Source organism: Anopheles funestus, chromosome 3RL, assembly GCF_943734845.2.
Source record: "Anopheles funestus chromosome 3RL, idAnoFuneDA-416_04, whole genome shotgun sequence".
Taxonomy (NCBI): domain Eukaryota; kingdom Metazoa; phylum Arthropoda; class Insecta; order Diptera; family Culicidae; genus Anopheles; species Anopheles funestus.
In genome coordinates, this window is record NC_064599.1 from 47744001 (window position 1) to 47768545 (window position 24545).

General features: G+C 41.4%; 4 protein-coding genes across 6 annotated transcripts in view; 1 reads left to right on the plus strand and 3 right to left on the minus strand.

The window, feature by feature from the left end:
- LOC125767774 (uncharacterized) overlaps nucleotides 1-664 on the plus strand; it is a 61894-nt gene extending 61230 nt beyond the window's left edge. Inside the window, exon 2 of the mRNA XM_049434665.1 lies at nucleotides 275-664. Within this exon, the coding sequence (XP_049290622.1) occupies nucleotides 275-385 (111 nt within the window). The 3' untranslated portion in view covers nucleotides 386-664. The remainder of the gene's footprint in view (nucleotides 1-274) is intronic.
- A 4267-nt stretch (nucleotides 665-4931) lies between these two features.
- The window catches only part of LOC125767750 (uncharacterized), a 65338-nt gene continuing 45724 nt past the window's right edge, over nucleotides 4932-24545 (minus strand). The window contains exons 1-2 of one of the 3 annotated variants that reach the window (XM_049434611.1): nucleotides 12327-13793; nucleotides 4932-10560 (exon numbers count right to left, since the gene is read on the minus strand). In XM_049434611.1, the coding sequence (XP_049290568.1) occupies nucleotides 5417-10558 (5142 nt within the window). In that variant the 5' untranslated portion in view covers nucleotides 10559-10560; nucleotides 12327-13793 and the 3' untranslated portion in view covers nucleotides 4932-5416. Of the gene's footprint in view, nucleotides 12284-12326; nucleotides 13794-24545 lie in introns of those variants that run through there. The other 2 variants (XM_049434610.1, XM_049434612.1) reach the window with 2 other exon arrangements.
- Nucleotides 4932-24545, minus strand: part of LOC125767751 (uncharacterized) — a 64632-nt gene continuing 45018 nt past the window's right edge. The window contains exon 2 of the mRNA XM_049434613.1: nucleotides 4932-5094. The gene's annotated coding sequence lies outside the window, so the exon portion shown is untranslated. The remainder of the gene's footprint in view (nucleotides 5095-24545) is intronic.
- On the minus strand, nucleotides 15807-19183 carry LOC125769462 (uncharacterized). The gene has a single exon (XM_049438196.1). The coding sequence runs from the start codon at nucleotides 19181-19183 to the stop codon at nucleotides 16067-16069; it is 3117 nt and encodes a 1038-aa protein (XP_049294153.1). The 3' UTR covers nucleotides 15807-16066.

A 24545-nucleotide genomic window follows, 5' to 3' on the forward strand; every position in this document is an offset into this window, starting at 1 on the left:
CCTTACACCTGCACATTTTACGATCGATCGTCCATTGATTGGAGTTGCGGAACCGTCATATTTGGACCTGCCAGAGAACCGTTTAGACAAGTGGCAGAGGCTTCAGCAACTTCGGCAACATTTTTGGAGACGATGGCAGAAGGAGTATCTGAGTGAGTTGCAGACCAGGCATAAGTGGACCAAAAAGAAGGATAATATCAAAGAAGGAGCATTGGTATTAATGAAGGAAGACAACATGCCCCCGCAGTTTTGGAAATTAGGACGAATTGCTAAGGTGTATCCAGGCGATGACGGGTTGATACGAGTGGTAGATGTGAAGACGAAGTACGGTTTATTTAAACGTCCGATACACAAGTTAGCGCCTCTTCCCATGCAGGATCCCTAATAATATTCGGGCGGGGAGGATGTTCCGTTTCATCGGAAGTTTTGTTTTTGTTTTTTGTTTTTTTTCTCTCTGTTGTGGTGTGTCGTTCGGTACCTGCGGATAAACAGGAACAAAAAAGGGTCCTTTTTATACAAGGCGGTAAGCGGTATAACGGACGGTTCCGCGAAATGCACGCCACAGCGGAGGGAGTAAAGTTTTGGGGTTTGTACACGGGTGCAAACCAGTACGTGATCGATAGCGGTGGAGTTAAGTCGCAAGAAGCGAAATAGACCAGTTCTTGTGCGTAATTAGATGTTCAGTGCCTTATTAAATCCGCTGAGATATCACACCGGGTAAAAAGAAGATTACTCTGGAAGGACAACATGGAGGCATTATCATGGATACAAGCCAATACACGAAACTGCAAACCGAGTGCCGGAGATCCAGACCACCCACTTACGAAAATCCCGCAGACGTAACAATAAAATTGAAGGGGCGTTCGAAATTTAATTGGAACGGTGTTTGATTTCAAATTCCAAATTCCATGTCAACCATTCCATAGGAGGTGATTTCGTGAGTAAATCTTCATGTACAGAAGGCGGGTTGTGGGCTTCTTCCTGTCAAAGCGGAGCGTTTCTGTCATCTGGAGAGAAAGCTTAGGACGCTGGCATGAGTTATCAGGTGCGCTGATAATCTGAAGATAAGCGTAGAATAGCCTAACCACAGTACCTAATACTTTCTCAAGAAGAGATAAAGTGGGCGGAAACGATGATGTGGAAATACACGCAAAAAGAGCAATTCTAGGACGAAACACAATCCCTCCGTGTAAATGTTCGGAGTGATACAAAGACACCACTTCCGGACTGCTGGAGTTTACCGCGCGAAGGTCGGTTTACTCCTGGAAACTTCTTGCGCAAGTTTCTGATTGTCTTGAGTTACAGAGGAATCGGACGGTAGGGTTTTTCCTGGATTAACTAGGATTAGTTCCTAACGTTGGCTTAGGCTTTAAAAAATAGGCTTTTTATTGAGTAATCAATATAAGTTCCTATTCGTGGAGTACCGCTCGAATTGCCTAACAGAAAGAACTCGTAGGTTTGGAGGTTCGGTTACAAGTGACGTTTATTGAAAAATTTCCTTCTTATATATAAACATAATGTTGATAGTATTGGTTCTTATCCTACACGCCGTGAGTGGGTGTTAGTTTTAAGAACGTAGTGGGTAGAATCCTAGTTTTACCCGTAAGTGTTGTTTTAGAATTTTGTAACCATCGTCCGATTTGGCCGTTTTTAGTTAATTGCACCGAATGTATAGGCGCGCTTTTCCCTGTCGACCTTTTCGCCGGTCCCTATTTTACCTAAACGCAAATATGTTGCCTGATCGGATGGGGATCGGGATGCAGTTTTATTGCATGCCACGTATGCCACGGCGTACGGGCGTATGCTGGTTATCGCTATTTTCGTATCGCGCTCGTTCGTACAAAGGATGTTGTTTTATTGTATTGATGTATGCGCATCGAGACCTTTTCGCATATCGAGATGCTTTTTATTTTTAAAGTTTCGGGTAATCGTTTGTATAGGATAACGAAGTTGTTGGTCCCTAATTATGAGTCGCATTTGGATATGTTGAAATCGCGTTTATTACTTAACCTTTCCTTGCAGTGTTTATGCAGCTGCGTGTTGTAGATTTAAACCTAAGTTAGCCATGCGATCCTGCGTAACATTCTGTTGCATTTTAAGCGACGTTCTGTTCTTTGCTCATTTTTAACTAGAATTCTATTGCAGCTTTCCTAACTTTTGTCTAGCCTGGAAGGAAACATAATATTTTTCGATGGTCTTGATTTTCTCACGCGTATGTTATGATTTTTGTCGCGATCGTAACACTCCATGCTATGAGTTTGAAGTCTTGAGGATGAGAGGACGTATATGGGAGGCTCCCGAAATACAGTTCAAGACGCTCAAGACATCTATCTTCCTCTTCTATCTATATACATATATAAAATTCTCGTGTCGCGGTGTTAGTGTGCAAACTCCTCCGAAACGGAATGAAATTTTCGCTGAACGTTTGTTAGGTATGAGAATAGGTTTACCGCTACTTTTCGTTTCGCTAGGTGGCCTCTGGCCATTATTATGAGTTGTTTTGTGTTTTTCCTACGGGAGTTATCAAGTAGGCACAGCCATTTTTCCAACACGAATAATGTTGAACACTTGGTACTGAAAAAAAAAGTTCTAACGAATAAATCAATCAAAGTAGGTACACATGACGATTTATTTGTGCAATTTTATGCATTCCAGCCAAACTATACGTATCGGACGCTAGCGGGCGTAAAGTGAGGCAGCGCGCTGTCACTTCTCGAACAAGACAAACCAGACAAAACCACAAGAACAAATCCAAGCAATCATATGGAGGTGCTCTGTCAACCTGCATAGAACAAACCAGACAAACTCGACATAGAACAAAACAGTTTGATTTTGTCTTGCATGTCTGTGTCACACCTTGAAATTCTCTATACCTTGTCAAATAGCACCGAAGCGGTTTGTGTGCTGGATTGCTTTGTTAATAATTTTTGTGGAACAGAGAATTTCAGATTTTTCGATGGTCGATGGAGTGACAGTTCTACACGACAATTGGCAGAGCACCTTTCGAACAGTGTCGTGTTTGTCTGGTTTGTTTGGCTGTTCACAGCGCGCTGCCTGAGTGATAAATAAGTAAAAAGCAAGTGTGTGAATAATTAAAAAAATGCTGTTTAGTGATTTGCGGCTCGGTGGTTCTTGTGGAATCAGGCGCCTTACACGGAAGGATCTGGTATTATATCCCAATCGTTAAGGAGAGCCAGAAATGCCTCCTGAAGTAACAGAAAAAAAGAAGAAGAGCCACAAAAAAAGAAGAAAAATTGCTTTGACTGGGAATATCATTTGGATTAAGAAACAGGATTAACTCAAATACTAATGGCGCTGCCCTTGTGCTTACAGATACAGTTGGGAACATTTAGAGGAATATAAACCAAGGGGAGGCGGGGGGGGAGGTGCATCGGTAGCTGACAAAAACAAACCCGCGTTAAATACAACTTGAGCCTGTGATTAGATTCCATTGATTGGAGCTTAAACTGAGTAAGGTAGGGTGGTAGATTGACATAGCACCGAAGTAGAAAGCACCTAATCGCAATGCGTGTGGAGAGTTTTTGCACACTCTCAAATCGGGCAGTGGATGCAATGCCAGAAGGGCTTCAAACAAAACTGGCATACTTGAGTATCGGGCGAATATATCCACAATACACATAGGAAGGATAATTTGAAGATTATGTGCGAATAGCAGATGAGTATCATTGGAGAGGATAGAGCAGATCACAGCACCGTTCACAAACAGAAGGAAAACAAGAGGAATTAACATAGTACCTTGAGGAAAGCCCGAGTAAAATACAAATCTGGTAAATATTACGGAATTATTTTTTACACTACACTTGCGATCTGATGAACAGGAAGTTATCCAGGCGGCGAAATCGATATAGGGTAAGAGCTCCAGTTTTCGGCAGTGTACCTATTTTCGGCAGGTGAGTAATAAAAGCTAAATGATACACAAATGCGTTATAGAATGCGGTCAAACATTATTTTAAAACGTAAATACCAATAGATATTCTCCAAAAACGAAGTTTCGCTGCATTTAGCCCAATATTTACCGAGTTATCGCAATTTTCATAAAGTGTTAACAAAATTTCGTCCAATTTGCTGTCAGTCGATAACTCGGCAGTTACTGGAAATAAGAAAGCACTGCATAAAAAAATGAATGAAGCGCTTTTCTGACAGATAAAATGGTTCTAAAATTTATGTTATTTTTTAAAAAAATTTAAAAATTCGATAAATAATTTATTTTTTACTTTAAAGGCTGCCGAAAATGGGTACATGCCGAAAGATGATGTTTGACAGCATAAAACTGTGTGATTTTGTATGCAATGACAGCGTGGTCTACTAGATTAAGCATGAAAACTGCAAAATCTGACAGCAAAATTATCGAAACGGGCAGCATAAAATTACATTTTTAACCACTTTGCGGCTACAAAATTAGCAAACTAAGAGTGGAAAAGTGGAAAAATGTTTAAAATTCAATTTTCTAATCATTTCAATCGTTTAAAACGTTTAACGGTCCATATTTCCGCTGCCGAAAACAGGAACAAAACCAATGTTTACATTTTCATAAATATTGCACATAAAACGGGTTAGAATCACGAAAATGAAAATGCAGAGAGATACTACGAAAGTTTATCAACCGAAATAACATCACTTTCAATCACAAATATTGCAAATAATTGGTGTTTTTTCGTTTTTTGCAAAACAACGGCACTAACCTGCCGAAAACTGGCGCACTTATCCTACTTTCTTTAATATTAGATACATATACTTCCTTCTATTTATTAAATTGCTACTTAGTTAGATTAATTACATACTTTTCATAACTCTACAACCACTTACATAAGGACGTCCCGATGGTGTACTTCACACGACAACGGCGCCGGCTTCACACGACATGATCTTAGAGGATCGTTACACCGAAAAGGAGAAAACAACCACTTGCATACTTATATTGAATACAGGTTTATTTATTATGTGTTAATCTTATATTAAGATGTTTGAAGTCACATGAACGATAATATTATCTAACACTTTTACATGTCTATTTCTTGCTTGAAATGGAGCTGCCGATCGACTGACTGTTCGAGTTCCAATCCGTTCAGCTGCCTTCAAGAGGGTATGGTGTTGTGTATTTGCGAGTGGTTTGTTAGCATGTGGTTTGCTACATAAAAGTTTCTGATTTCATAACTATATTTATAGTGTGCATAACTATAAAGAAATATTTATCCCATGCATTCTATTCGTAACTTACTTATCAATCTCAGCTAGGCTTGCATCGTATTGCATATTGGACCCGTGATCGTTTATTCATTTAATCGCTAATATGAAACTTCTCGCTTTTATGTCCTGGCAATAGATGGAGGCCTTACAACTTTACTGCTCGTAACTCATTGAAACTAAACATAATGCCAGTTTTTTGATAAATTGCTTAAATTAATGGTACACGTTGTCGGATTCTGCTGTACAGTTCCATCCACATCAAATCTCCATACTGAAACAAGTATTTAAAATATTCCAAAACCTCTAATGCATGTGAATCCACCAGTTTGGTTACGGAATCTAGCACGAAGTCAAATCCTCCTGACGCTTTGGGATCTTTTATAGTTATTTCTATCATTTCTCTTGCAATATCACAATTGCTGTTGATTACGGCAATTTCATAGACACTGTTATCATTGATATCTAGAGTATCGAAGCGATCAGGATGCTCTAGCGACATAAATTGTTGATATAAATGCAATGCCCGATTTGTGTATTTTGATTCGCTGGATGCAATATAGTGGAATACGTTCCATCGGATTCTTTCGTTGAGCAGTGTGCGATCGAGTTGAGTATCGATCAAACACAGAACCATGAAATAACAGCCATTGTGAATGGTCATGTGTAACAAATTTCGTCCCTCCTCATCAATAGCCTGTAGATCGGTTGTTTTGTGTAACAGATATTTAAAGGCATGAATGGATTGATCATGCAGCATACGTTTCCCTTTAGGCAATAATCGCATGACCGTTACAATAGTTCTATTAGTAATGGGCTTTTGGAATTTCTTGATAATATATCTCATCATGGGAACATTTCCCTTATGTGCTGCTCTAGCCAGAAGCGTCTCAAAAAGATGTTCTGTGACTAAAATATTGTTTTCTACGTACTCTGGCAATGACAATAACACATTTGTGGACTTTCGTACACAACAGCTCTTCGGAAGCTGATAGGCGAGTTCATCCAGGGGTGGAGTATTACTGTTTATACAAAAATCATCAATAACGTCATCATCAGCAGCAGCATCATCATCATAAGCACAATCGATTTGAAGTTGGAAACACAACTGATCGAGAAAGAGTTTAAATGATTTCATTCGATCCAGCTCGATGGCTGATTTTAAAGCTGCAAACAATGTAAGGGTTTTCTTGAATGGCTGAGGATATAAATTGATTTCATCGACAAGAAAGCATACAAAATTGTACGCTTTTTTTTCGAGCATTGCATGGAACAGTTTGTGTGCCATGTTGCTCAAATAGCTGGTTGGGTTGGCTAGGTGTAAAATAAACTGTTTAAACAATTCATACGTATTTTTCATTATGCAAAACTCAATAATTGTTAAATTTTTTAATTTTTCACGTGGAGCATTTATGTCTACTCCTCTTTTGTTGCACAGATAGTTGACTGTTTCCTTTGCTAACTGTTCAGTTTCTTCAACAGACGTTAAATAATTGATATAATTACATGCTTGAATCAACAGAGTATCGCTATCATTTGAAAACAATTGCTCGAGCAAGGCGTTCAAGTTGATCTTTGCTTCGAATTCGAAAAGAGACTTCATGACATGTTTATTAGTTCTGACAAATGCATAATCTAAGGCACTCCAGCCAAAAATATCATCTTTTGAATTTATCGAATTGATGGACATATTTTCCAGCAGAAAACGTGTGATCGGATGATGGTCATGTTGAAAAGCTAAATGCAGAGGGGTTCGACCCCCGATATCTGTGCCATTTATGGATGACGGATTCTTTAAAAGGATTGCCTTTACTTGTTCAAAAGATTTATTCAATACAGCCAAATGAATTTCGCTTCTTTCGGCTTGTTCTCTAACGATCATTTGGTCGAAAAAGTCACGCGTTCTATTTAAGCCATCGTTCCAAAATAGCTGTGATTTAAAGTAGCTATCATTTTTAAGTCTATTCCTATTATGAAATAGCCATGACGCTGCAAAGTACTCTGCAAAAATTTTATGAATAAATATTGGAATGCCATTTTTCACTCCGACTAAAATGCCAGTTTTCTCTCTTCCTTCGGAAATATTTTCCATAGCAGAATTTAATTCTGTGTCAGAAATAAATGAGCTAATGCGACTTTTATCAAACATAATATATATCGCTATAAAAGTATGTTCTCGTTCCAATTGATTTATCAATTGTTTATTCCTGTGCAGAGCTATCACCGTCTTTAATGAGGTATCAGTTGAACATGATTTTTCTGTTAGTAGTATTTCCAATTTCCTTTGTACAAAAGTGTGTACAATTTGAAAAGTGTTGAATTGTTCATTTGTAAAACAATTGTCTGAAATGGTTTTTGTTGGAAAAAATATATATTGCCTTATGATTTGTAAAAATGAGTCAATTGCCATGTTCAGTAATAACGGCGCATTAGCTAAATCTCCCAAACGGTTATTTAAAATCGCATAGACGACACTGAGCACAACTGTTTGGTGTCTCGTTTCGCTGTCATAATATTCTTTTACCACGCTCAACATTTGTTTGTGCAAAGAAAGTATTTGATGGTGATGGGAAAACGTTTTCAATCGCAAAATTTTAGAACTTCTGAATGCGTGCTTCAGATGAACTTCAAAATCGTATGGACGACATGATAAATATATTTTACGTATTCCATTACAGTTGGCAAACCATGCGAAGCATTTGTTCACTACGTCCGAGTAATCGGGAACGATTTCATCATAACCGTCCAATAACAATATCAGTTGTCGGTCATTGAATTTGTTGCAAAACAGACGCAATCCCAGCACTTGCTCTAAAGTTAAACTTTTTACTTTAGCTTCATCAAGCCTCAAAACTCGTTCATTAGACAAATGCAACATATTTGCGTAAAACTCTCTGTTTTCCATAACTTCTTTTATCCCAACCGAAGATCGTTTGTTACCATGAGCTAGAGCCAAAGATACAAACAGGAAAAGTATTTTTACCATTTCTGAATCACCAAGCTCATTTAGCCTGGTTTTTAATTGATCGAATTCGGAAGAATATTCTACAGCATTCAGTTTAATCACTAATAGCGATGGTTGTACCTCCGATAAACGCCAGGCCAGCCACGTAAAATAGGTTGATTTGCCGAAACCAGCTTCGTCCAAGAAAATAAAAACTTTGCAATTATTATTATCGTCAATTAAGTCATCGATTGCATTGTGTTCTTCAGGTTTTGATATGGATGATTGTACTAAAGATAACGCTGACTGTACATGACGATTCTCTGCTACTTCCTCAAAACTGCATGACTTATGGAAAACCGAGTCTTTTATAGTTTCCAAGTGTTTCTTGATATTCCGGTTAGTAAGTTCATCCGAGGACATACACGTAGAATATGTTTCAAAATCACGTTGTATGTACTTTGGTTTAATTTTCTCGTAGTTGTGCAAATTTATGTTTGTATTTTCCGTCGCATTAGCGCTAAAATTCAGAACATCGACTAAAAAGGCTAAATTAACTGTTTCTTGTACAATGCTCTTTAAAGAAATAGTCGTTCCAAACAAGTGCATTTTATCATTTGCTTCGAATAATTTGTTTGACGCTTCCTCTGTAAGATCACACACGAGCAAACATTTCTCTGATGAATGTTCCTCTTCTGTTGTTTTCGTCAATATTATAAGCCTCTGCTGATAGCTTTTGTGCAGTCGTGTGAATGATTCGATTGTAGCGATTTCCTGTTTATCTACGACTACGACTACATAATGTTTCAAATATTGATCATTAAGATATTCACACACAAAAACAATAATGTTTTCCAACGCTTCGATTTGGCTGTACATGGATGCATGGATAAATAAGCATTCAGTTGTAAGCAACTGCAGAGTTTGTAAAATGATGATGGAACTGACATTCACATCAACCATACCACGATAGTAATACATTCCGCTTAGTGACTGGGTGCTAAGAATTTTATACAAGTTGGAGTTTTCCAACCATTCCTGTCTGATAAGATTATCTGCATATCTTATGGTCAACGACTTAATAAACTCTCTGGTTAGCTCTTTCACTTGCGTATAAGTTGTGTTGCGTTTTACCTTTGTAAACGTGTGATTTAAAAAATACTTGTTTATTTCAACGTTTTCACTGTTTTCCATTGCATTGCATATAGATTTATACAGGCTATCATAAGTGGCCTCTTGTTCAGCGTTAGTTAATTTGGAAAGCAGTTGTTTAGCGTTCGTACGAAGTTGTTCTTCGCTTGGAGTACAAACTAATCTAAATTTGGTGTAAAATTCTGTAATCTTTTCATTAATCTTGGCATATTCCGAACCTTGATTATTCATTGAATTCAAAGCATTCGTCGTAGCTGCTAATGAAAAATTCACTTCCGTTTTGATGCCTTTTTTCAAAATGTCGTTCCAAACATCGGTCTCCTCGCGATCTTTTCCCAAGAGAGGTTTGTACTCCTCAATAAATTTTTCACGAAGATAGCTAATTGCTGGAGTCTGCATTATATCACTAGCATTTCGAAATGTTTGCTTAAACTCGTAATGGTGCGCCGCATCTGAGGTTGATGACTGTTCGATAATATTGTTGATTAGGACGGCGTATATATCGAAAATCGGATGAATCTCAAGACTGATCGTGTCCTGTTTATAAATTGATTTAGCTAAAGATTTTGCCAAGCAACTGAGGCTTGACTGCCTGAGTTTTTCTTCAAGAGAATCCCATCTCTTGTGTTCGTCGAGTTGATGGAACGTTGCATCTAGGTTTTTGAAACATTTGAATATATCATTTTCGCTCATTTCTTGTGTCGTAAAGTATTGTTCTGCATCTTCGTCGATTTCGGCATTGGTACATAACAAATAATGGTTTTTCGTCGATCCGCTATGATTACTCTGACATTGCATTTGTAGAAATGACATGAAGTAAACCGGAATCGAAAATTGACTTGATATCGACGGACCTAGTAAAGCAGATGCATTAACTGTGTGTATTGTTTTCCCTTTTTTGTGTCCAATGTTGAGCGGGTTGGTGGCAGTGGAATTTTGCTTTTTTTTATGCTTGCACTGCATGTATACGGCACTATTTTGTGAAGGGCAACGAAGCACTACATCATCAAACTTGCCTCCTTGTGGATCCTCCAGCGTGATCGTATAGTTGAACTGCTTGTCCTCCAATTGCTTTTCATAGCCACCAAGAACTATCAGAAAGGTACAATCGATTTGATAAGAATTGCCATGCCAACTAGACATTTTCTGAAGTCCCTTGTTGGATGGTGTCTTCGGGCTCGATGACGATGTTGAAGCATCTCGATCGATAGAGTGTTGTTTCCGTTTAAATTTTCCTTGTTCATCCTTCAATTCCATACCTAAGGCAAAACAAAACAAATAACATGAAAACATAATTTGTCGTAAACTGTTATACTAGCCATCCGTGCATATTACAGATGTTGTTTTATCGAGATACGTTCGATGCTTGCGGAAAAATATATTTAAACATAAATGTTGAATAATTAATGTACGGTATGTCGTTATTTTCCATTAGCTAAGATAGGCTAATCCGGATCAAAACTATGATCCTTTCATACGAGAGCACGACATCCTAAACCTTTTATGAATAGAAACAATGTTCTACGTTCGCGGTTCTTTTAGATCTTTTAGTAATGTTACGGGCCAGGGCTATGTCGTACGACTTGTTCCTATGGGGTGTCGCTGCATGCTTCAACTTACAGATGGCATTTTGTCGGCGCAGCTGCCCATGACGGCAGGTTATGAGAGGAGACGATCAGCTGAGCCGGGATATACGGTCCTGGGATTTGGGGTTGAATGCTGAACCGTTGAACTTAACATTGAATTATGCGGCCGTTCTCGTAGAATAAACTAATATATTCTACTGCAAATTTTAGCAAAATAACTATAATATTCATTATGATCTCCTCCTCAAGAATGTAAACCATTTACTCAAAAAGAAACCCTTTTGTTCGTTCTTAGAAAAGAATATTTTAGAATTACGCTTTGTGGTACACTGAAGTACGTAAAGTATCCTTCACTAGGAAACCCGTGATACCTGGATAGGCGAGAGCCTGTCTTTTCACGTGCATGTGGACGACACACTCAATACTATGACACTCGAATTCATCATCCGATTGTCGTGATACTGTTTAAGGCCTCTGTACTTTTGGTGTTCTTTTCTATGAACTTAAAAGCCTTTCATCGTTTTTATCCTCGATTTCTCTCCATATCTCCCCCTGGCAATTCCGAGATAGCTCTCCATTCCTCCACTCCTCCACTCCTTCTATGTGTACATAGACATAGACGGATCTTTCGCTACGCAAACTAAGACGACGCGGAATGTTGCGAGCGCGACATTCAATCATAAAATGAGCATGCGAGAACTATAAACGGTCATGGCATGATACGTATAAATATAAATAAACTCTTATCTCAACAAACATATGAATAGCGAACCTAAGCATAAAGTAATACGTTCAGGCGGTCATGCTCGTGTTCAGACGAGATAATCATAACAATTAAAGCATTAACCGGCGTAAAATGCTGAAGATGCCTTGCGATCGCTATTGGTCAACGCTATGCGCTTAAGCCCGACAATGCTAATGCTATTTTAAGGAAAATTAATTCTTTCATCTCGCTTTTACTGTTAAATCTCAGAATGCATCGTTAGTATGTAAGCAGGAAGAAATTGTTAATAAACTGCACGCGCATTCATGGAAGGTTTTATATTTTTCTTATCATGATTGAATAGTCCAATCGGAGAGTTGGAATTTAAACCATTTCCCCTCTACCCAGATAACGGAGGTCACACCTAAAAATAATCCAAATTGTCAAATTAAACGACTCTGGCATTACCGTATGATGGTTTTCTAATAAAGCCTAAAAGTCAAACTGATAACGGTGTTCAGCCCAAAGCTAAAGAAAAACCAAATATTATGATCTTTTTATCACTAATCCGCGAGATACAACGTGTCGAGAAGTGAGGAAGATAGTGGCACCGGTTTTCTACGAAACAGGACCGACACTTAATCCCACCTGGAACTTTAGTGACTTCGAACTCTTTTATATCCGTAACTGTACCTATGATTCTAGTGTTAGAAACTACACACTTGAAGAAACTTACTTTATCACTTCCTTTTTAGGTAGCGTAGTCAAGCGGTTAGTTCAGCTCAATAGTGGAATAACTTTGCACCGTATTGGACACTAATATGTTGGCGGATTATGCTCTGTCGAGCGAATCGGCCGACTTATAAATGAAGTAAATCTTCTGTTAGAGATGTGTAGTCTTTGGTTTCGTAGGGCACGCAAGTGAAACACGTTGATCTGCAATGTCAGTTGATTTCTAAACGATTTTAGACACACAAAACGATTAAGCTAAAACACCACCTTTCAATGAAATGCTTCTGCCTTGTACGGTCTTCCGTGAACAACACCTTGGACACGAATGAAACAGTATGCTTAATCGGACCGCACATTCACTGCTGATAGTGCATGTTACGTTCATTTGTCCGTTACGTTTGACTCGTAAATAAATTTCCTGGAATTGATATTACTCTTATCTTTGGAAAAATTCAAAACGGGTGATAAGATATTTAAGACTTCGAATTCGTATCAGTGCACAGTGGGCAGTTTCGATTAAATGACGGGATAGGAAATAAATTTCCGATTCTCGAGATGAATTATTTTAAGTAGTGATATTTAGGTACCGTTTGTATCTAATATATGAATATATAAAACTGATATAGTTAAGTGAAAAGAAAATTAGAACGATGTATGTCTAGTTTCGATTGAAATCCATGAAAAAAAATGTTTGCAACAACAATGCTTAATAATTTTTGCGAAGTATCAAAATTGTGCAAAATGCAAAACGTTCTACACTTTTGCTGGGGACGTAGTATGTGTAATGAGTATGTAAATTGCAATGTACAATAAATTCCCTGTATAAATTCGAACACTCTTTGTGCCCTATTCTAGTCTACGGACTTTATCGTTAACGGCAGACTGATTGTTATTGTTACATTTTCTTCTAGAAGCTACATTCTTTGTAAGCGAATATAAAAAAAACCTTTGAACATCTACTTCCACTCCCAGCCCTGCGATAGGAATGTGGCAGACGTTGCCTCGAGCATGTTTAATGTTTTTTGGATTAGTCAGGTCTCAGCCCTGCCCACAAAAAAATGTGTGTTGTTATTCGGGGATCTTTATCAGTTATCTCTTAACACATGCGGGAAATTTATGATGAATGGCAAGTTCTATATTGCGATTGCGACATGGTATATAGATAAGCGATTCCAATTGAAAGTAAGCGCATTGGCGTTCTCCGTTAGCATAGTCCAGGACTCGTACACGTACTACCGGACGTATCACTGTGTGATATATAGCACATTTCATGTTTTGCCGGAGTTTTGTAGCTCACAGGAGTTTGTGGAGCCCGTAGTAGTCACGATTTCCTTGTAAGCCGCCTTCTTTCTTGGCGTAACAACCTCTAAGGTTGCGCCGGCCATTTCTGGCTTACTAGACATATCTTACCTCATAGCCGGATAGTGAGTCCTTGCAACGTTGGCACACGGTCCGGATGGGATTGATACCCGGTTCTTTCGTGTGGAACTGGCGCCGTTTAACACATATACCACCGATCAGCTCACGTAGGCCGCCTTTAAGTCTATAAATTGGCGGTGCGTAGGGATCTGGTGCCCTGGACACTTCTGGAGGATCTGCCATAGAGTAAAAATTTGGTCGGTTGTCGATTTGCCTCCAACAAATCCAGTTTGGTAGCTTCCGACGAAATCTGTGGCAAGGGACGCAAGTCTGCAGAAGAGTATTCGGGACAGGATCTTGTAGGCAACATTCAGGACTGTGATGGCTCGGAAGTTAGCACAGTCCAGTCTGTCGCCCTTTTTACACTGGGTGTATGACACCCAGCTTCCACTCGTCCGGTAGTTCTTCCTGGTCCCAAATCCTTACGATCAGCCGATGCATAATTGTTACTGCGGGAACAAAGTCGGAATGCGAGTTCCGCCGCTGGTGGAATTGACCGCGCGAAAGTCGGTTAATTCCCGAAACTTCTTGCGCAAGTTTCTAATTGCCTTCAGTTAGCCTGTGATCAGGCGTTAGGCTTTTTCCTGGATTAACCAGGATTAGTTCCTAACGTTGGATCTAGCGTTAAACTGTAGGCTTACTTTCCGTAGGATGGCGATCGAATGGTTCTGACAAATAGGCTTTTTATTGAGTAATCAATATAAGTTCCTATTCGTGGAGTACCGCTCGAATTGCCTAACAGAAAGAACTCGTAGGTTTGGAGGTTCGGTTACAAGTGACGTTTATTGAAAAATTTCCTTCTTAAATAGGTATTAACAAAATGTTGATAGTATTGGTTCTTGTCGACCTTTTCGCCTGTCCCTATTTTACCTAAACGCAAATATGTTGCCTGATCGGATGGTTTTTTTAAGGAATCGGGATGCAGTTTTATTGCATGCCACTTATGCCACGGCGTACGGGCGTATGCTGGTTATCGCTATTTTCGTATCGCGCTCGTTCGTACAAAGGATGTTGTTTTATTGTATTGATGTATGCGCGTCAAGACCTTTTAGCATATCGAGATGCTTTTTATTTTTAAAGTTTCGGGTAATCGTTTGTTTGGGATAACGAAGTTGTTGATATGTTGAAATCGCGTTTATTACTTAGTCCTTCTGTAGTTTATGCGAGTTTCCGCATAAACCTTCCCGAGAGAGGCGCAGTTCACGCCGACTCGAGCACTAATATCTGAAGCCTTCACTCCGGGGTACTTTGAGACATACTGGTTTTATTGGTTAAAACTAACGTTCTTAAATACTAAATTTTAGATTACTTAACAATAATGTTTAACGTACGCGCCCCATCTGTTGGTGGCATATTTTATCGTTACACGGCACCCAAATTGCCGACGTCGCAAAGCCGTGGCAAAGGTTCGTGGTACGTGCGATCAACGATGCACCAGCATTTTGGGCTGCGATTGATCGTAGCACCCAAATTGTTGACACCGCGAAAACCGCGGCACCGGCTTGGGGCGCGAAACTCGATCAACCACTGCACCCAAAATGCCGATGCAGCTCTTATGTTTCGCACCACGCGGTGTGCGCTTCGAACGAAGTGACCCTGTCGGCGACATCCCCACTGCCGTAATTCCTTTCAGAGGGGTTACAATTCTATATCATTTGACGGTAGGGGGAATGGTTTCTTTTGATTTCGGGGATACCACTTTACAATAGCGAATGCTATTATCATCGCAACGGATATCATGGCTATGGCTATTCCTATTGTCATCGCTATTATTGGATCTTCGCTCTTCTTTTCGATTATTGGCGAAACCGACGACAATTGTTTAAGGTGATTTAAAGTATGTGTTGAGGCGCCGGGGTTGCCTCAAGAGGGAGAGGAGGAATTTGGTTTCCCTTTGGAGCAGGAAGAGAAACACCTTTTCTAACTTTAACCTAGGAACTTTATTTCACCTTATTGACCGTTTGCCGGGTCGATTTGGAACTGTAGTTGACCGTTTGCCGGTTCGTTATGAACTGTAGCCGGTTCGATTTGAACTGTAGCCGGTTTGTTTTGAACTGATTGTTACGAGGATCTAATCGCCCTTTTATAGTTGCCAAAATGGTTATTTAGATCCTTCCAGAAAGATTTAGAAAGATCTATCCATCCAGAAGATAAATCCAGAAAACTCTGGATTTAAAAAGGTTGGCGCATCATTGCGCGCGCGATGATTACTTTGCGTACTAATAATCGGTCAGGGTTCATCCTGCGTTCGGGTCAGGGTTCATCCTGCGTTCGGGTCGGGGTTCATCCTGCGTTCGGGATTGTTCGTGCGCGTCGGTGGTGTGACTATGCAGTAGGTGTGGTTTCTAAAGCCTTTACACACACTCTCGCGCCCGGTGTCTCGTGTGTCTCGTGTGTTGGTGTCGAACATGCTCCCCCGGGCTGCGAAGAATCCGTTGAAGCACTGCAAGCCTGATTGCAGTTGTCTTCGATAGGCAGGATAGAAATTCGGGAAACAGCTCGACGATAAATCGTTCCCCCGATCCTGACATCAACGGCTCGTACAAGATTGTCTGATCCAGGGTATGTGGTGATGATCCTGCCCATCTTCCAGGATTGTGATGGCAGATCTCTCTCCTCAACCAGCACAATCATTCCAGGGCGGATGTTAGGATGTGTCCGTTGATTTTTACTGCGGGGCTGCAGGCCCTGCAGGTAGTCCTTCCTCCATTGTTGCCAGAATTTCTCTCGTAGCTGTTGAAGGTATTGCCATCGGGACAATCGATTCATCGGTACATTGTTGTAGCTGGGTTCTGGGGTTGCAATCAGAGGACGACCCACCAGGAAGTGTCCCGGCGTAATGACCTCTGGGTCCGAAGGATCAGAGGAAATAGCGAACAGCGGTCGTGAGTTCAGGATCGCCTCCACTTGGGTCAGTACCGTAGCGTACTCTTCGAAGGTTAGCTTGGCGTCCTTCAGCGTTCTCTTGAGATGATACTTGGTGCTCTTAACAGCGGCTTCCCGAAGTCCTCCAAAATTTGGAGCTTCGGGTGGAATGAAATGCCATACGATTTCCTTCGTCTGGCAGTATTCCTGAAGTAGCTCAATGGTTGCTCGGTTTCGGAAGAGTTGATATAGCTCGTGTAGCTCCGAATTGGCTCCCTTGAAGGTGCATCCGTTGTCCGAAAAGATTTCCTTGCTTAGCCCTCGCCGACTGGTGAACCGATGGAACGCTGCAAGGAAGGCCTCGCTCGACATATCCGAGACTAATTCCAGATGGACTGATTTCGTTGCCATGCACACGAAAACGGCAATATAAGCCTTAACAAGGCGAGGTTGATACCGGCCCTCCTTGACGAGTACTGGACCGGCGTAATCAACTCCAGCCTTCTCGAATGGATGCGCTTGAGTTACTCGGCATGAAGGAAGGTTGCCCATTAATTGGCTGGAACTTCGTGGCTTGGATCGGAAGCAGCGGACACAGGATCTTGTTATCTTTCGAACAGATGATCGTCCATCAAGAAGCCAAAACTTCTGACGAATGGCTGCAAGCAATCCGGATGGTCCGATGTGTAGAAGCTCTTGATGATACGCCTGTATGATGAGATCGGTAACTGGATGCCTTGGAAGCAGGATCTGATGTTTATTGGACAGCGGGAGGTCGGAATGCTGTAATCTTCCGCCGACACGCAGGACTCCGTTGACAATTATCGGGTGCAGGGCGTAAATCCGTTTACAAGCTTCGTTGCTTTCCACTCGTTGGATTTCGTCAGCTAGCGTTTCACGCTGAATAAGTTGGACTATGATGTCCTGGGCGTCTCGAAGTTCCACAACAGTGGGAAAACGGTTGGTGACACGCTTCGAAACGTCCTTCTCACGACAGTTAAGGATGAAGCGTCGAACTAGAGCGATTACTCGCTGGAGTCTTCGAAAAGAGCTGTACTTTGAAAGGACAGGTAGATTGGGTTTGGTTACTGCCGGCGTGGCAGCGATGGGTGTCGCTCTCAATTCCGGAAGGCCGTCATCAGGTAACTCATCAGGAATCTCTACTTCATAATCCGCGCTTTGGAGGAACTTTGGGCCCAACCACCAAAGTTCGTTTGTCCGTAAGGCCTCTGGCAGCATACCGCGGGACACAATGTCTGCTGGATTCTGCTTTGTTGAGATATACCTCCACTGTACTCTCAACGGTTCGGTGAGTTGACGGATTTTTTCGATGCGGTTCCGCACGAACACTTGCAGGGATGTAAGCGGTTTCTTCAACCATGCGAGAACGATCTGACTATCCAGCCAGAGGACTACATTGCTGGTGTTGTAGTCGCAGGATCCCAGGACCTTGGAGATCAACTTCGCCAGAAGCTGAGCTCCCAGCAGCTCCATTCGGGGAATGGTGACTTGTTTCACAGGAGCAACCTTGGATTTGCTGCAAACTAATCGAAGGCTTGCAGTTCCGTCAGGGAAGATACAACGCACATACAACGCTGCTCCGTAGGCTAACTTAGATGCATCCGAAAATCCATGAAGTTCAACAGCGATGTGGTTCGGCATCACGACGCACCTGGGAATCCGAATAAGGTTTACGGTTTTCAGTGATGTCCGAAATTGCAGCCACTCCTGCAACAAGTCTCCTTCGAGGTAGGTGTCCCATGGGAGTCCCGCCAACCAAATCTTCTGCATAATGAGCTTGGCGATGATAATCACTGGTGAAAGCAGGCCGATCGGGTCAAACAGCTTGCTTATCTCAGACAGGATGGATCGTTTGGTTGGAAAGTTCGACGTTTCTGCATCCTGATTGACAACGAATGCGAATTCATCTTGATGCGGACTCCAAGTCAGTCCTAATGTTTTCAGTACTCCTTCGCAACCGTCGCTCAGATCTACCAACTCCTCTCGGTCAGCTTCAGGGATGTGCTGTAACAGCCTTGGTGAGTTGGAGCTCCATTTGTGGACAGGAAACCCAGCGGAATTCAGGATGCCAAGAAGCTCGCTCTGACACTCGAGAGCTTCTGATACGTTGTTTGCTCCAGACAGAATGTCGTCGACGTAGCAATCTTCTCGGATGATTTTGGCAGCCCTTGGGAATCTCATAGCTTCATCGTAGCTCAGCTGCAGCAGGCATCTAGTTGCGAGGAATGGGGCACACGCTGTCCCATACGTCACCGTTGTTAATTCCAATACGCGAAGAGGAAGAGCTGGATCAGTACGCCAGAAGATTCGCTGGAAGCACGAGTGCGCTGGAACCACCTTGATCTGCCGATACATTTTGGATATGTCGGCAGTGAAGACGATGACATGTTTCCGGAATCGGATGAGGATGACGAAAATATCGTTCTGCACAGTCGCTCCCACCATAAGGGCTTGGTTGAGAGCTACATCAGATGGAGCGGCCTTTGCAGATCCATCGAAGACCACACGGAGCTTGGTGCTGGAGCTAGATGGTCGTAGAACCGCATGATGAGGCATGTAGAAGCAGGCTTTGTTTGGTTCGTCAAGATCTTCCCTGATCTCATGGCAGTGACCGAGAGCTTCGTAGTCGTCGATAAATCTGGTGTTACTGACGGGAACAAATCGGACTACGGTCCGCCGTATTAAGTTGACTACGCGAAGGATAGTCAACTGGAAACTTCTTGCGCAAGTTTCTTTTGCCGTTGATAGGCTATTTTCCGTAGATCGGCGATTGAGCAGTTCTGACAGTAGGCTGTGTATTGAAAACTCAATATCAATTCCTAATGTGGAGTGCCGCTCGAATCGCCTACAGAAAAGACTCGTAAGTTCCAAGTTCGGATAACAAGTGAAGTTTTATTGAAAATTATCCAGCTTATATACTAACAAAGTGTAATGGTATTAGTTCTTATTCTACACGCAGTAAGTGTGTGTTAGTTTCAAGAACGTAAGGGTAAATTCCTAGTTTACCTCCTAATGTTAGTTTAGGATTCTGTAATGCGATCCGATTCGGCCTTGTTTAGTTAATTGCACCGAGCGCATAGGCGCGTGTTTCCTTACCGCTTCTGTGCGTACGTTACTCAGATGCAAGCGGTTACCCGATGGAATTGTTTTAAGGATCAAGTGCAAGTTTATTATTGCCTGCCATATGCTACGGCTTGCGGGCGTATTGCGCTTATCGCTATTTGTTTTCCTCTCGTTCGTAGATGGATGCTGTTTACCCGTTTCGGTACCTTATTGATATTAGCATTTCAAGATGCCCTATTCCTAACTATTCCGGGTAATCGATTGTTTAAAATATCAAGGCTCGAACAAGCCAATCCTTGTGATGTGTTTATTACTTGCTTGCCTACCGCAAGGTGCTGGCAATAGATCGCATTGTTCTTTCCTTTGGTTTCATCCTAAATAAACACATGGCTAGGGTCTGTTTTGGTGCTCTATCCTAAACCTTTTAGTTTATTTGCATCCAAGTAATTAAATGTTTATGCTATTGAAAGCAGGTCATTGTGCTGCACATGCGTTCCTTACCCTGAGTTGAACGCACTCGAGTCGGTTATTCTATTTTCCATTTTAGAGCTCCTTCGCTTGACCTACGCAACACGTAATTTAATTGCCGTAGAACAAACCTTTCCAATGTCCTTATCTAATTTGGTCTAATCCAAAACCCCATGTGACATTTTTCAATGCCAGCTATTGATTAACCTCGCATGCCTCCTGCCTGGTGAAAGTAAATCTTTTTCTTTCTTATGATAGATCGAATTTTCTTACGCGTACTCTTGTGAATTTTGTCGCGTCCGTAACATTCCACCCCTGGTAAAACTACCTGTTAGTTTTACCAAATTTCGCGACATTATTTCCTACTTAGCTCTCTCCGATACCTGAATTGGACGCATGTTGCTGCTTTAGCTGATGAGTTGAAGAGCGGGCACACTTGTAGGATGTCGTTGCTATGATGACGCTGCTATTGAGGACTATCGATGGCGCATATGTTGGGGTATAGCTTGGTTTTGGTGTTTGGAAGACGTGGTACCTGAGTTTCTTCATCGTTGCTCTCGTTGATTGTGACGACTTCTGGTGGTTCGTTTTCATATCGATCTCGCTGCATGTGGCTTCGATGAGATAACAGATTCGTTAATGAATCCCAAAATGCGGCTAAGAGCTGCCAGCCGATGCCATAGATGTCGTACAGGATTCTACCATGAATTACGGTGTCAATGATGAATTTAACGACTCGAGTGAACATGTAGATGCCAATTGCTGTAGACGTGACGTTGCCCAGCCACGTTGACCATGATACGAACTTAGACCAATATTTATCGAACACGCCGTGAATGATGTTCTCGGAGATTAGAGTATCAAACGTGAAGCCTTGAAGGTTTGGATGCTGACCAGATATCATCTTGTGTATGACCGAAGAGGCGATCCTCTTATTGCTTTGTTCATACACCATGTCCTTCATTTGTTGTAGACTTTCATAGTCATACACACCACTTTTCATCAGACTTGGTAGTGGAGTGTAGGACCAGCTTGTTATGATGTCTGTCGTTAACTCTTGCGGTGCCGTCGTCTCTCGTAGCCCTTGATCTGTTGTATACCATCTTCCTCCGAAGTTAAATTTCGCGGGAAGAATTGGCGAGCAAACTATTTGGGTGCCTTTCAGTTGTAACATTCTAGTTACTGGCGCTATGAACATCGAGCGATTGTTGTATTTTACCGGAACTTCCTGATAGCATTCATCTCTTTTCTCATATGTGACGAACACCGGTTTGCATTCAATGATGTACAATATTTCTGCGGCAACTACCGCCGTGTGCCCAGGTCGTTTAATCAAATTAGAAACGAATTCGCTAGGATTCAGACGTGCTAGCGTTAGCTTTGTTTCTAGAAGCGCCTTGTCGACTTTCCACAATTCCGTCATCACCGTTGTGTAGACGTCGTTCAGCTTTTGCCCGAGGTAACTTTCCACTAAAGTTATTTTGGAGTTGAAGTAGGTAAAGAGATCCAAGTTTCTCCCATTTACCGCCTTGCGTTGAAACGGCGATTGATAACCGTTTAACTCAAGTATGAATATCCTCGGATGGTCCGTTTTATAGCTGTTGAAGCCGCAGATTTGCTTCACATCGCGAGCCCTTATGGAAAACATTTGCTCGTTTGTCAGTAAGGTATACACAGCATTCGTATTAGCAATTCCGTCGTTGCCGAACGTCTTGTTGACCGTACCCTCGTAGATGATTTCGAACTCAGTTCTCTCGCACAGTTTTTGATGATTTACCTCCCAGGTGAGGTAACCGTACTCGGAATCCAAACACCAACCAACACTATACGGACATACAACGCCATTTCGCAGTATTATTTGGTCTTCTTCGATGTCAACCGTTGCCGTATAGTCGAACATACTGATCTCGTACTCGTAATACACCAACGCGTTTTCCCATCTACCAGATGGCGTCGTGTAGAGTCCTCCGACGCACGCTGAGCCCTTGACACTGCCGATGACTAACGTTTGCCCTCTTGTAGTTTGATTGCGTCGTACTTCCCTAACCTTGTGATTGAGAGAGAGTGAAACCTCACCTAACGTTTGGTCATGCTTACATTCTCCTGGGGTGAATTCCTTTATAATATATGCAAACCCTTTTTCATATTCTGATGTGTGAGACCAAGCTCCGCAATGCTTAATCGTTCTCTTGATTATTACCTTACATTGGTGAACGTGAGTTACTGTCTTTGGACTTCTTTGTAATACTTGTATTCTGGTCTCTACTGTTGTTATATTCTTGAATTGAGGCATACAAGAAGCTACTTTTGTGAGCGAATAACTCGTTATGTTGATATTATCGTTTGCACAGTCATATGCAATTAGACCGTTTGCCGGACTCCCGAAGGCTCTTGCTGAAATGAAAAGCAACATCATTATTACCAGGTTCCACGTATTATATTTTCCCCAACGAGGATTAGCAATATTCGATTGGTATATTTTTAAACGCTCGTTTGCTTCCTTTACAGCCGTGACATCTTTTGTGTTAGCCCTTAGGGTCTTAGCGTTCCTTGCGCAAGGTTTTATTTGACGTTTCTTTACCTTACGCTTTATTGGCAATTGATCACTTTTTTCAGTGATAGTGTCTTCTGCATGGAACCCTATGACGTTTTTATCTAATGAAATCGATTCTTTTTTCGACTCCTTGTCTTCTTGCTTTATAACCTCTTTTTCGTTATAAGCGCCCAAAAATGCTATCCCAGTAGTGGGTCTGCAGTATGTACCTACTGCAGTTTTTACTTGAACGGATCTTATCTGTCCGTCTTTATGCATCGTTTCACGCATGCTATCTTTTTCTTGGACTATCATGGCGTGATCTTGCTGTAACAATTCATTGCTACCTAATTTCCCATAGACTAACCAACCTAGTCTTGTTTTCATTCCAATTGGTTCTTCAGGTTTGCCATATCGATGTTTAATCCCCATTAATAAATGATTATTGTTCAGTCCTATCAAAATTGTTGGACGAACGTTTTCAAAACTTTCAATTGGTAGACTTTTTAAGTGACGATATTTCTCACTCATCTCATCGTAACATAGCGATTGGACTGGCAATTTCAATTCTCTAATTGTTCTTACGTCCTTTAAACGAAAACCTCTTTTCGTTGCACCTTTGATGACCAATTGGACTTGTTGGCTAGCTTCATGAACCGTTTCTATGCCTTGTGCCCATGTGAGCTGAAGCGGTGTTTTTGGCCCGGTTAAATTCAATTGTCGAGCGACATTCGCATCTATCATCGTCAATGATGATCCAGGATCCAAAAATGCATAAGTATTAATGGATCTATTTCCATTAATCAATCTTACCGGTAATATTTGATAGTAAGTTTCACATGTTCCTTCCACCTCGTGGTGGTTATTTATCTGTTCCGGTTGGATTGGAACAACTTGTTTTACATGAAGCATCCTGTGATGCTTATCCTTGCACCCGGCGATCCCACATGGCTTAGCGAATCTACAATCCTTGATTGTGTGTTTGTTTGTCGTCAAACATCCAAAACACAATTGATTTTCATTTGCTATTTTCGCTCGCTGTGATGGAATTCGCTTTACCAGTGCGAAGCATTTAACCGTCTTATGCGGCTTGCTACATATCAGACAACCTCTAGTTATCTTTTTAGCCTGTTTGACAACTTTTCCTTTTTGAATTGAGGCTTGTTTCTGCGAAGTACCCTGATCATGTAAATTAACATGCCCCTTTTGAGTATGAAGACTAATCGTGCTCATCATTTCCGCCGTCTTGGCGTAGGGTTTGAGCCACCGACATAATTCTTCTAAATTCTGCACGTCTAGTGATGACGATGCAGCCGCCATATGTTCCGCTCTTTTCACTTGAATGTGATGCGGTAACTTAGCCGTTAAATCCATAACTAATCTATGGTCATTTAGGTATGTCGGTCTTTCCATCAGGTGTACTATTTTGACGAGGTTCTCCAAAGCACTCGTCATTTCCGAGACCACGTTTCTAGATTCCTTTCGTATTTTTTGAAGATCATTTAGCAACTCCAGGTATACTAAATCTGGTCTCCCGAAAGTCTCATTTAAACGTTTTATTATCTCGGGAACATTTTCGGCCTCCATCATCAATTGTTGAACACTTTTATAAGCTGTTCCTTGTAAAACTTGTTTGAGACGATTCAAGTTTTCTAGGTTAGAAAATTGTCCTTCTTTGGACGTGTCGTCAAACGTTTTCTTGAAGTTGGGCCATTCCTTAGGGTTGCCATCGAATTTGGGTAATTGCATCAAGGCCTGTCTCTTGATCAGGATCCCTATCTGGGTGGATTCACCACCGTTAGTTGCCAGTAGCTTAACGAACTCCTTCGTTTGCTGTTGTTGGCTAACTATTAA